The 12,150-nt window shown below is 48.5% G+C and overlaps 1 protein-coding gene across 1 annotated transcript in view; it reads left to right on the forward strand.

Annotated features, from left to right (window-relative positions):
• Positions 1-1,475: 1,475 nt before the first annotated feature.
• FRMPD3 (FERM and PDZ domain containing 3) overlaps positions 1,476-12,150 on the forward strand; it is a gene marked incomplete at its 3' end in the record, with an annotated part of 36,987 nt that continues 26,312 nt past the window's right edge. Inside the window, exons 1-5 of the mRNA XM_082610398.1 lie at positions 1,476-1,583; positions 4,373-4,504; positions 6,230-6,349; positions 10,007-10,143; positions 10,478-10,604. Coding sequence (XP_082466524.1) covers positions 1,479-1,583; positions 4,373-4,504; positions 6,230-6,349; positions 10,007-10,143; positions 10,478-10,604 — 621 coding nt within the window. The 5' untranslated portion in view covers positions 1,476-1,478. The remainder of the gene's footprint in view (positions 1,584-4,372; positions 4,505-6,229; positions 6,350-10,006; positions 10,144-10,477; positions 10,605-12,150) is intronic.

A 12,150-nucleotide genomic window follows, 5' to 3' on the forward strand; every position in this document is an offset into this window, starting at 1 on the left:
ATTATCTGAGTCCAACCCAGTGTGCTAAATAAAACCAGCCACCGCTGAGCATCATCAGCCTGGGAATCCAGGGCCTCTGGGCTTGGCGGGAGCGAGGCGTCTTGGGATCAGGGAGAGAACCGGGGAGTCACTTTTCCAACTTTAGATCCCATCACTCCCCACTGTGGCTTGACTCCATCACGAAATGATCTGATGTCACAATAGCACTACCCCCCTCCTCCTACCACACCCTGACCCAGGAGGACTTGCTTATGTTTTCATACTTTGTTCGTGACAGTCCCTAGATCTGGAGTGTTCTCGTCTGGCCTCTCTAATAGTCCACACCTGCCACTTCCTTTAAAATCAAAATCCAATTCACCTCATCTAGGAAACCTTAGCTATCTTATACCTGTTGGTTTGATTTGGTGTTATTGTTGTTCTCTACTGGATTTGTGTATGTGTGCCAGGTCACTACTAGTGTAAGGCTAGACCCCGGCCCTCCGTGCTTGCTGTAGCCCCAGGTATTCGAAAATGAGCTTTGGGGGCTTCCCTGGTGGTCCGGTGGCTAACATTCTGTGCTCCCAATCCAGGGGGCCTGGGTTCGATCCCTGGTCAGGGAAGTAGATCCCACATGCCGTAACTAAATGATCCCGCATGCCGCAATGAAGATCCCACACGCGGTGATGAAGATCCTGTGTGCCGCAACTAAGACCCAGTGCAGCCAAATAAATAAATTAATTAAATATATTTTTTTAATGGGCTTTGCCAGTGGTTCTCAATCAGCGTCAGTACCACCCACTCTCAGAAAGCTTTTCTGAACGTCTGAGGGTGTTTGGGGTCATCCCAACGATTTGGCATGTTATTGACATTTATTGTCTCAGAGTCAGAGATGCTAAATGTCCTGCAGGGAGTGTGGCAGTCCCTGAATGATGAGTTGTTAGAGGTATGCAGGCATGAAAGAGCACTGTGGGTACCGGGAATGGTAAGATATGACTCTGGAGAAGTAGGCAGGGGCCAGGTCACAGAAGACCTAGGATGCTTTGAGGGAGGGAGACTGGCAGAGCAAAGGCATGGACATGGAAGTGATCTCGATGTGTGAAAGGCCAGGTGGAAAGGCAGGAGTCAGGAGATAGGAGCAGGTGAGTGAGGCAGGCTCCTAAGGCCTTCCATCAGCCCTTCAGAGTGTGGTGGTCTCTATGGGCCAAGCCCCCTCTGAGCTGTGGAGCTTTGAGCCACAGTAGACTGTGGATGTGCTGTGACATCGAATGAAGGGTGAGCTTTGGATATGGCCCAGTGTCTTCTTGGAGAATTCGGTTCTGGTCTCCACATTAACATTATCATTGATGGGTTCTTTCCTCTGTATCTCTGTCCTTCCATACCTTTGGCTTCCTGTCTCCTTCACTCACTCCTTTCTCTTCCTTTCCATGCCCCTCCTCTGGCTTCCCTCCTCCCTCTACATGAGTCCCCCTCCTTGTCCTTTCCCTGCCTGTTCACAGAAGATGATGAAGAAAGAAGCTCTTCTCCTCATCCCCAATGTCCTGAAGGTTTTCTTAGAAAATGGGCAGATCAAGTCGTTCACGTTTGATGGCCGGACCACTGTTAAGGTACCCACAGGGTCTCCTCTCCTGGATTGGTGTTGTCCTCTCTTAGGAGGTGCTCTCCTCTGGAGCACACACCACTGCTGGTCCTTGGGTTCCTCTGAGTCTGCACCAAGCCGCTTGCTACCAGAGCAAGGTGGTCTTGGCCTTTGAACTCCTGCTTCAGGGAAGCACCCTGTTTCAAAAACATACAGTCCTCGGATGACTGTGGTGAGGGAAAGTTGAATGCCCAGCTATGTGCTAGCGACTGTGTGTGTGTGTGTGTGTGTGTATGCGTACACGCATGTACATGTGCATGCATGTGTGTATGCGTGTGTGTGTGCACACATCTGCTAACTGTTTCGTGTCTGTGTTGCACTGCGTCCTTCAAGACTCTTAGGAGCTAAGGAGTGTGAAGATCATTAAACCATTTATAAAGCAAAAGTGACTTAAATTGATAAAATAACACCTACGCAAGTTTACACACAGAAATCAACAAACCATCTCTCAGGAGATTAGCTTAGCCATGGCTTGCTTTTTAAATACCAACCAGCTCTTAAGCACTGAATCAAGATTTGAAAAGTCCACCAACAGTCCCTTTGGCTATTCCTTTCGCAGGAAGAGCAATTAATGAGCTCTGATTCTTAATGGCTCAGCCGGGCGTCTAGAAGTTGTAGTTATTCCCTTAGTTCTGAGGAGGAGAGGTGATGTACCATTAACCCCCAGGTTTAGCTCTGCTCTGGGATAGAAATATCTGCTCCTGCTTCTTCTGGACTCTTTCCAGAAAGAGAATTCCATCCCCAGAATGAATGTTTTCATGCAATCAGTGCTGCCTGCCCAGAAAACCCACCTTGGCCCACGAATATCCTGAGGTTCCCCTGCTGGGGCTAAAACAACCCTATAAATAAAGCAAGCCCGGGGCCAGGAAACTTTCCCTAAGAGGAGTTATCAGGTGTTCAGAATTGGCCTTGCCAGTGGTTCTCAGCCAGGGTTGGCACTGCCCCCTCCCAGGTAGTTTTTGGGAATGTCTGAGGGTATTTGGGGTCATCCCCATGGTTTGGCATGCTACTGGCATTTAGTGTCTCAGGGTCAGAGATGCTAAATGTCCTGCAAGGAATGGGACAGTCCCCGAATGATGAATTGTCCTGTCCAAAGTGCCAGTAGCACCCGAGTTGCAAAAGCCTGGGCCTCACCCGTGTTGATTGACCCGAGAGTTTCTTTGGAAGGTTTAGGCCTGGGTGGGTCCCACAGGGGACTTAGGACCAAAACACACTCCTTAGGGTGCCCCAGAATGGTCTCTTGACTATTGAAGTTTTCCGTCTATGGGAGGGACATTGAAACTAGGCCACCCAGGGGTGTCTAAGTTCCCCTCCTCCAGATGTGGGTATCTCTCTGTGTCAGAATCCTCCTTTGTGTTAAATCATGGACCGGTATGTCCGTTGTCGATCTGTCTCCACACTGGAGCATTTACTCCTCTCTTTGCCCATGGAGGCTCCTCTGAGCGTCCTCCCACCTCGCAGTGTCACCGCCGTTAGTGCTTCCAGGTAGCCCCAGCCTTCCAGGACAGCAGCGTCCCCTGGCTTGTGACCTTACCATGACTTCAGGGAGGGTGCACTGGCTGTTCATTGGAACTTGGACAGGCTGCCAGGCCGCTTGTCCCAGAGAGGTACCTGGGTGAATTGACAGCCTGGCATGGGAGCTGTTAGACTCGTAACACCGGTTGGCAATCACCAGCTTGGCCCTCCACAGTCCCAAAGCAGCTGAACTGCAGAGAAAACCTCATCTCTCCCTGCCAGCACTTCAGCAACACTGGCGCCTCTGTGACTACTTGGATAATACAAAGAGATATTCTCAAGTACCCACCAATTTCCAGCCTAACATTTGAATAGCTAAACGGCTGTCAATGTTCACTGAGGGGCTTGTTTGGCAGCCCTGGCTGGAAGGGAGCTTCGCGTTCCCAAGCCTGCTTCTTCCCGGCCTTCGGGGGCTGAGCGATGCCAATGCTACGAACACACACGCTGGAGGCCAGTGTATGCTGAAGTCACAACAAATAGATGGTAGAAGTCTCAAAACTGACATGTGGGCAGCCCCCATGGATCTGCTTCCAGACACCCTAATATTAAAAGTAGGGCAGCAGAGCAGACAGAGTGCAGAAGTAGTCAAATTCATGACTGTACATAAAACACATGACATTGTTCCTCTGCATGGATGCATTTTTCAAGTTGCTAAATTGATCGTCTCTAAAAGCCAGCTAAATCAAAGATGAACATTTTGCCAGTAACTCTAGTCATTCAATTCAGGTTATGAATCCAGAAATCGTCTACTTTTAATCATGTAATTGTAGCTTTGGCTTTTGTTAATTCCTAAGTAAAGACTTGCCGGACAAACCAGAGTGAACATTCTGACTTATGTGAGAAGCTGAGGGAAGAACCAACACAGTGCCTGGCACTTAGGACACACTCAGGAGACAATTTGTTGAATGAAAGGAGAGAGAGGGGGAGGGAGGGCCATGACCTTCTTTTGCCATATGCCTGGCCCGGCCAAGTTCAGAAACACCTCCCTCCACCCCCTGCACCTGTGGTGTGCCCCAGGGCCCAGGCCTCTGAACAGCACTCCTGGCTCATTCTCATCATCCTGGAGCACCATGCCTGGGCCACCATAAAGGCCAGTGTCTCTGTCTGGCCCACTTTCCCAGCCTCAGCCTTCTCCCCAGGACTATCTTTCTTAATGTTCAGTCCCCTTTTCCCATTTTGGGTGCTTAGAGTATCTTAGAGCTGGAAGGGATCTCTCTCTCAAGGCTCTTTTGTCTTCCACAGGATGTCATGGTGACATTACAGGACCGGCTTTCCCTGAGGTACATTGAGCACTTTGCCCTTGTCCTTGAGTATGCCGGGCCAGAACAGAACCACAAGTTCCTGCTTCTCCAGGACAAGCAGCCCCTGGCTTATGTAAGTAACTCCTTTGTCCTGGCCTGATAGCTTTGCAGATGGCCTTTAGTAGAGAAGAGGCCACCAGGTACTCTCCTTCTGGAAAATTCATCATGATATGCTCAGCCAGCTCCCAGAAGTCCCAATTCTCAATCAAGATCTTTATGACTCACCCACAGAGGCCTTTTAAAATGTCTCTTGGGAATTCCCTGGAGGTCCAGTGGTTAGGACTCTGTGCTTTCACTGCCAAGGGCCCAGGTTCAATCCCTGGTCGGGGAACTAAGTTCCCACAAGCCACACAGCACCGCCAAATAAAACTCTGTAAAATGTCTCTTGTGACCTAAGAAAGGCATGACAGTTGTTAGTCTTGGCGGTCACTAGTGGGGAAAGCATGGGGTGGTGATTTACTGCGTGCAAGACTGAATTGAGCAGTGTCAACTCCACTGTCTCCTGGAGGCCCTGCTAGACTTTTCCTCCTGCGAGGGGAAACTTTACCTTCAGGTGAAGGCTATAATATGGAAGGGTCAGCGAGTGGAGTCTAGTGAGACCCCTGAGGCTAGGACACATGTGGGCTGGGAACGGGCTGAGTGGGACCAAGCACAGACAGCATGTCACCCGTGTCAAGTTCCAAAGTAGAGTAGGAGAAAGTGTCTTATCTTCCCAGCCTCTGGAAAAAGGCCAAGGAAATCCAGGATTGCTGGATAGTATTTCACCAGTGGTGATGCACCATGGAGAGTAAGAGAGGCAACCAGGGCCAATCAATGTACCCAGGGAGTGGGGACTTCCTTCCCTGGTGGTCCAGTCATTGAGACTCCGCACCTCTAATACAGGGGACGGGGGTTCAGTCCCCGGTCAGGGAACTAAGATCCCACATGCCGCATGGCACGGCCAAATAAATAAATAATTTCTCAGTTGCTTTAAAAAAAAAATATTCCCAGAGAGGGAGGGAAGGAGTTGGAGAGGGACGGCTGGGAAGAAATGTCTAAAGGAAGCGAAACAAAAGCTGAAATCAGACACACAAAAATGAAAGGATTTAGGAAAGAAGAATTTTTCAAGTTTAGCTCTCAGCCAGATGCAGTCCAGAGACTCACAGGTTCCCACCTGTGAAGGAAAGGTGGGTGTCCTGCCTGGAGGGAGGCCTAAGCACCTCCCCGCCCCTCAAGGGGCCTTGTGGATCCAACTGGTCTCTTGTTCCAAATGGGATTTTTAAGCATTTTTATTACAAGAAAAATCTCAAATATACACCAAAGTAGAAGGAATTGGATAATGAACCCTCATTACCCATCCCAGCTTCAGCAGTTACTGGTATATTGCCAGCTTGTTTCAGCTACACCTCCAAATGGGATTTTAAGTCTTTGATTTGGTTGCTCATAAGCAACTTCCTTTGCTTGAGGCTGAGCCCCTCTGCAAGGCAAAGGCCTTAGCCCCACAGCAAGAAGAGCCAGAGAAGTTGCCAGGAGCCCTTGCTTCCTACCTCATGTCCTGGGCCTTAGGTTGCTGATAAAGGCCAAGGCGTGATAAGCGGTTCGAAAATTCTAGTCACTTGGGGTCAGAAGGGCAGAAAAGACTTAGCTCCTCATCACTTTCCCCAGTGGTAATTGGAATCAGCCAGGCGGAAGACAGAATAGGAAGCAGCACCCTAGCTCTGCCTCAGGCCCTGCCTTGAAGAGCCGCCGAGCTGACTCCTGGCACCCAGCCATTGATCCCAGCTCTCTTTTCCTCCCACCTCTCACCCCTGGGATTCAGGTAGTGCAGCGGACACACTATCATGGAATGAAATGCCTCTTCCGGATAAGTTTCTTTCCCAAAGACCCGGTGGAGCTGCTGCGTCGGGATCCTGCTGCTTTCGAGTACCTGTACATCCAGGTAGAGTCTGGCTTGGGGATACACAGACAGACAGACCAATGGACAAACAAGCTGGCAGGCTGTTCTGCCATCACAATGAAGTCGCTATGTAAGTTTTTCCAACCTTCAGGTAGCTCTGAAGGCTCTCTCATTTTCTGCTACCACTGTAGGCCATGGTCAAGTTGGCTGGCCTGGCAACCTGAGCTGGCTCTGGCTCCAAGTCCTGTCTGTTTGTCTAGACAGATCTTATCAGTTTTCAGGAGGAAGCAACCCCAGTAACTCTGGCATCTTCACAGCATACCCTGGTTTAACAAGTGCATTGGAGTAACAGGAGGTCCCAATGCCCAATCCCGAGCTCCACTAAGGAGATGGTTCCCGATTCAGTTCATCCAGAAACATACGCTGAGCACTTACTCTGGGCCAGGCCCTGTGCTAGGTGCTGGCAATCAAGGTGGTCAAAGAACTATCCTAGATCGCTAGAGCTCATAGGCAGATATGTGCACAAATAAAGACAGGGTGACAGGCATTATGAGGATGGCAGGGTACAATGTCAGTAGGGGCACTCAGGAAGCAATTTGCCAACTCTCCTTGGGAGGGGCACAATGCAGGCTTCACAGAGGAAGTGATACATGCATGTTCTTAGCCTTGAAAGATGAGTGGATGTTTGCTGTGTGCAGAGATGGATGTTTAGTTCAAATAGTTTGGAATTTGGTGACAAGACCTTGTCCACCCTCTCTCTCCCCTTCGTGATGATGTGTTCAGCTGTATTCCTTTTTTATACTGAACAGCTTTAGTGAGGTCTAATTGACACATGGCAAACTGCACATATTTAAAATGGCAGTTTGATAAGTTTTGACATATGTTTATATCCATGAAACCATCACCACACTCAAGATATTAAACACATCCAACACCCCCAAAAGCCTCCCCAGGCTCCTTTGTAACTCATACTCCCATCTCCAGGCAGCCACTGACCTGCTTTCTGTCACTGTAGATTAGTTTGCATTTTCTATAGTTTTATACAAATGAAATCATACGGTATGAACACTTACTTTGATCTCACTTCTTTCACTCAGCATAATGATTTTGAGGTCCACCCATGTTGTTGTGTGTATCAGTAGTTCATTCCTTTTCATTGTTGAGTAGTGTTTTATGGTATGGATGTATAAAAATTTACCAGTTCACCTGCTGATGGACGTTTGGGTTGTCTCCATGTTTTGGCTACTACAAATAAAACTTCTATGAACATTCACGTACAAGTCTTTGTATGACATATGCTTTCTTTTCTCTTGGGTAAATACCTAAGAATGGAATGGCTTGATCATACAGTAGATCTATCTTTCTTTAATTTCTTGAAGAAACTCTAATGCTGTTTTCCAAGGTGGCTGTACCATTTTATATAAGCCCCAGCCGTGTGTTAGAGCCCCAGTTTCCCCACATCCTCATCAGCACTTGGAGTTAGCAGTATTTTTTATTTTTATTTTTATTTTTATTTACTTATTTTTTGCAGTACGCGGGCCTCTCACTGTTGTGGCCTCTCCCATTGCGGAGCACAGGCTCCGGACGCGCAGGCTCAGCAACCATGGCTCACGGGCCCAGCCGCTCCGCGGCATATGGGATCTTCCCAGACCGGGGCACGAACCCATATCCCCTGCATCAGCAGGCGGACTCTCAACCACTGAGCCACCAGGGAAGCCCAGCAGTATTTTTTAAATTTCTGTCATTCTAATAGCATGCAGGGGTATCTCATTCTCATTTTCATTTGCATTTCCCTAATGACTGATGATGTTGAACACCTTTTCATGTGCCTCCTTGTCATCATGCAGCTTTTTTGGTGAAGTGTCTATTCAAATCTTTTGCCCACTTTTTAAATTGGGGTTGTTTGTTTACTTATTATTGAGTTTTGAGAGTTATTTGTGTATTCTGGATACAAGTCTTTTGTATGTTATTTGCAATTATTTTCTCCCAGTCTCTAACTTGTCTTTCCAGTCTCCAAACAATGTCTTTCACAGAGCAGAAGTTTGAATTCTGATGAAGTCCAATTTGTCAATTTGTTCTTTTATGGATTGTGCTTATGATGTCATATCTAAGAAGTCTTTGCCTAACCCAAGGTCACAAAGATTTTGCTCTTATTTTTTTCTAGAAGTATTATCATTTTAGGTTCTACATTTAGGTCTGTGGTCCATTTTGAGTTAACTTTTATATGTGGTACAAGGTATTGACCAAAGTTCTTTTTTCCATATGGATATCCAATTGTTCCAGCACCATTTATTGAAAAGACCATCCTTTCTCCATTTAGTTGCCTTTGCGCCTTTGTGAAAAATCAGTTGTCTGTGTATGTGTGGGTCATTACTGAACTCTCCATTCTATTCCATTGATCTATTTGTCTATCTTTATGCCAACATCACACTCTTTTGATTACTGTAGCTTTATAATAAGTCTTAAAATCAGGTAGTGTTTGTTCTCCAACTTTGTTCTTTTTCAAAGTTGTTTTGGCCATTCTAGGTCCTTTGCATTTCTATGTGAATTTTAGAATTAGTTTGTTCATTTCTACCAAAAACCTGCCATGATTCTGATTGGGATTGTGTTGAATCTATACATTGGTTTGAGTCTTCCAACCCATGAACACAATATATATCTATTTAGGTCTTCTCTAATTTTTCTCAGCAGTGTTTTCTACTTTTCAATGTACAGGTCTTTCACATGTTTTGACAGATTTATCCTTAATTATTTCATTTTTTGATGCTATTGTAAATGGTTTTGATTTTAACTTTAATTTCTGATTGTTGCAAGCATGTAGAAATACAGTTGGTTTTGTATATTGATCTTATATCCTGCAACCTTGCTAACTCATTAGTTCTAGTAGTTTTTTTTTTGTAGATTCCATTGGATTTTCTGCATAGATGATCACTGATGGAGCATTCCTTTTACACTCTCTCCTATGCTGTAGTGATACCACTGCGGCTCTCTAGTCTCTTAGCTCATCCTGGTTTCACCTCAGCACAATGGGCAACTGGTCTAACCAAGGCTGAATCCTTGATAGCTGGGATTCTGACCTTCAGGGTTTGGAGGTTGACATACCTTGGGCCAGTAGTTCCAGGAGACCCTTTTTAGGATAGCATAGGGAAGACTGACTCATCACTGCTTTGATCTTCAGACCCCAAGGAAAGAATATCTGCCCCATCCGTGCAATCCATCTCTCACTGTGGGCTTCTGGGCCAGAGACCTGTAGAGAATCCCTCCCAGTGTCTCTCTTCCTTTGTTCCCATCTGAGCTGTTAGAGGAGCCTCCGATGGCTGGGACTGGGGGGCGGTGAGTATAGGCCCCAGAGAAAAGGCAGAAAGGTCTCTTGTAACAGGAGGAAAGAAAGGGAGTGGTGCCATGTCTCACTTTTGCAGTGCCCTAGATGTTCTGACCATTTGTGCCTTGCCATTGTGTGTACCTGTCACTGAGAAGGGGGCTGTCCAATATCCGCTGAATGAAGCAAATGGTGTCTCTGAGACCTGAGGTTCCTCTGTTACCTCTTCCCCAAGGGCAGAATCTTCCTCTTCCGCTTGATCTAGGATGCTTATTTACACCACGAGTTTCTTCTAGGATATAAGGGAGTCCGTGGGGGGGTGGGGGGTGGGGAGGGAACGTCTCCTTTAACTGACGGGTTTGGACTGCCCTCTCTCACAGAGTCGGAACGATGTCATCCGAGAACGCTTTGGAATGGACCCCAAGCCAGAGATGCTTTTGGGCCTTGCTGCCCTCCACATCTATATCACTGTCTCAGCTACTCGACCTAGTCAGAAGATCTCACTCAAGAATGTGGAGTGAGTTGCGCCAGGGCCCTTCAGGATGGGGGCAAATAGCTGTGTAGGGAGAAGGTGCAGTGGTTGAGCTGTGCTCTGCTTTTTAGGAATGTGGGCCTGGGATGGGAGTGAGAATTGGAATTCCTCACACCTAGACCAGGATGCCCTTGAGCTACAGCTTCTACTAGAGAACTGTGGCCAATGTTACTCGCCTGCCTCCGGCCCCTCTCTGTCTCTCTCTCCTAATCTCCATTCCTCCATCTCTGTCTCAGATTTCAGCTAGTTTCTGTCTTACCATTTTGCTTTCTCTGTCTCACCTTGTCTCTCTAATTTCTTACTTTTCTTCTGCTTTTAGGAAGGAGTGGGGCCTGGAACCCTTTCTTCCCCCCTCCCTCCTACAGGGCATCAAAGAGAAGAACCTCCGGAAATCTCTCTCTCAGCAGCTGAAGGCGCACCAAACACATCCTTCCAGCAGCACCAAGGTATCCAGAGTAGGCCACCGGGCACCCTGCTCGGGCACTAGTGGCCCTGGGGGACTCCTGTGTGGTTTCCCAGCAGGTGTGGTCTTCTGGGGAACCCTCCCCACTGTTTTTGACTTGGATACACATCTAGCTTGGCCAGATATGGGGCATGATTGTGGAGAGGGGTTTTCCCCAAGCCTGAGACACCCCCAGAGACTGCTCAGTGGCAAGTCACTGGGAGAGCCCAGGGTCCTCAAAGCAAAGGGACAAAGGTGCAGGAGGAGAATATTCTTGGGTCGTTCCACCCATTTAGTCAGTGCTGATGAAGCACTTGCCGTGTGGACAGCACTGGACCCTGGGGAGACATGTTTCCCGTGGAAACGACTGCTCTGTCCCTCATCAGCTTTCTAATTCATCAGCCCTGGTACAGGGAATTCTGGGAGATAAAAGCCCAGCCCCATGGGACAAGGCCTGACCTGGAGAATGGGTCTCCGGGTGGCAGGTGGAGGACTCAGGTCACTGCTGTGCTCTCCTGCACTTTCCCACTCCCTGCCTTCCCAGCCCCGCAGGCCCTTCTCAGGCTTGCAAGTCTCAGTCTACTTGCCTAGGAGGCAGGCGGGTGGTGAGGGGCACCAGAATCCACATGCAGATGGAGACACTGGACACAGTTGCCCCCTTATATTCCACCCATGCCAGATTCCCTGCATTACCAACTAGCTTCTCTTTTAAGATGCAGATTTCCCCGGAGAGTTAAGCCATTCCTACCTTGCTGTGCATATTTAATCAGATTGTTTTCTTCCCAGCTGAGAGCTTCAGGGCTCCCAACCATCTCCTCAGCAAACACTTTTTCTGAGCGCCCCCCACCCCCAGTGCTTGGGCTGGAGATACAAAGATGAAGAAGGCCCGGTCTCTGCCCTCAAGTCAGGCACAGGCTGGTGGGGAAACAAGAGGCAGTCACAACACAGTGCGACCAGTGCAGGTGCCCTGGAAGCGTGGAGGAACAGCAGCCAGCCCAGCCTGAAGGAGATGGAAAAGGCCAGGAATCGGTGCATTTGATGCCAGAGTTGGGTCTTAAGGGACAGATAGACGTTTGTCTAGATGAGTTGCGGGGAGGAAGACTTTCCCAGGCAGGGAGATCCAAAGAGATCAGCATAAACCAGCGCGGAGGGTTCAAGGAAGCTGCCTGAGTGGGGTGCGGGCAAGAGAGGAGGCCAAAGAGGTTGGCAGGAACCTGTTCACGGAGGGCCTCGTGTGCCGTGGAAAGGGGTTATCCTTCACCCTGTAGGCAGCACGGAGCCACTGAAGGGTTTAAGCGGCCAGTGGTGTGATTATGTTTTAGGCTGCTCCCTCTAACTGCAAATGCGGAGGGGTGGAGGGAAAGGAGTGTTAGTACTGAAGGTAACCCGGCTGCCACCGTGATGCAAGTGGGGGACATCCAGGCAATGACCGCGGGGCTAGAGAAGAGGGATGGGTAGGGTGGAGAGGGAGTTAGGAGGTAGAATCAAGATGATCTGGTGACTGGTGGCCCTCAGGTGAGAGGCTGAGGGAGGAGTCCAGTGTGACTCAC

The sequence above is a fragment of the Mesoplodon mirus genome (genome assembly GCF_964341445.2).
Source record: "Mesoplodon mirus genome assembly, chromosome: X".
Lineage (NCBI taxonomy): Eukaryota > Metazoa > Chordata > Mammalia > Artiodactyla > Ziphiidae > Mesoplodon > Mesoplodon mirus.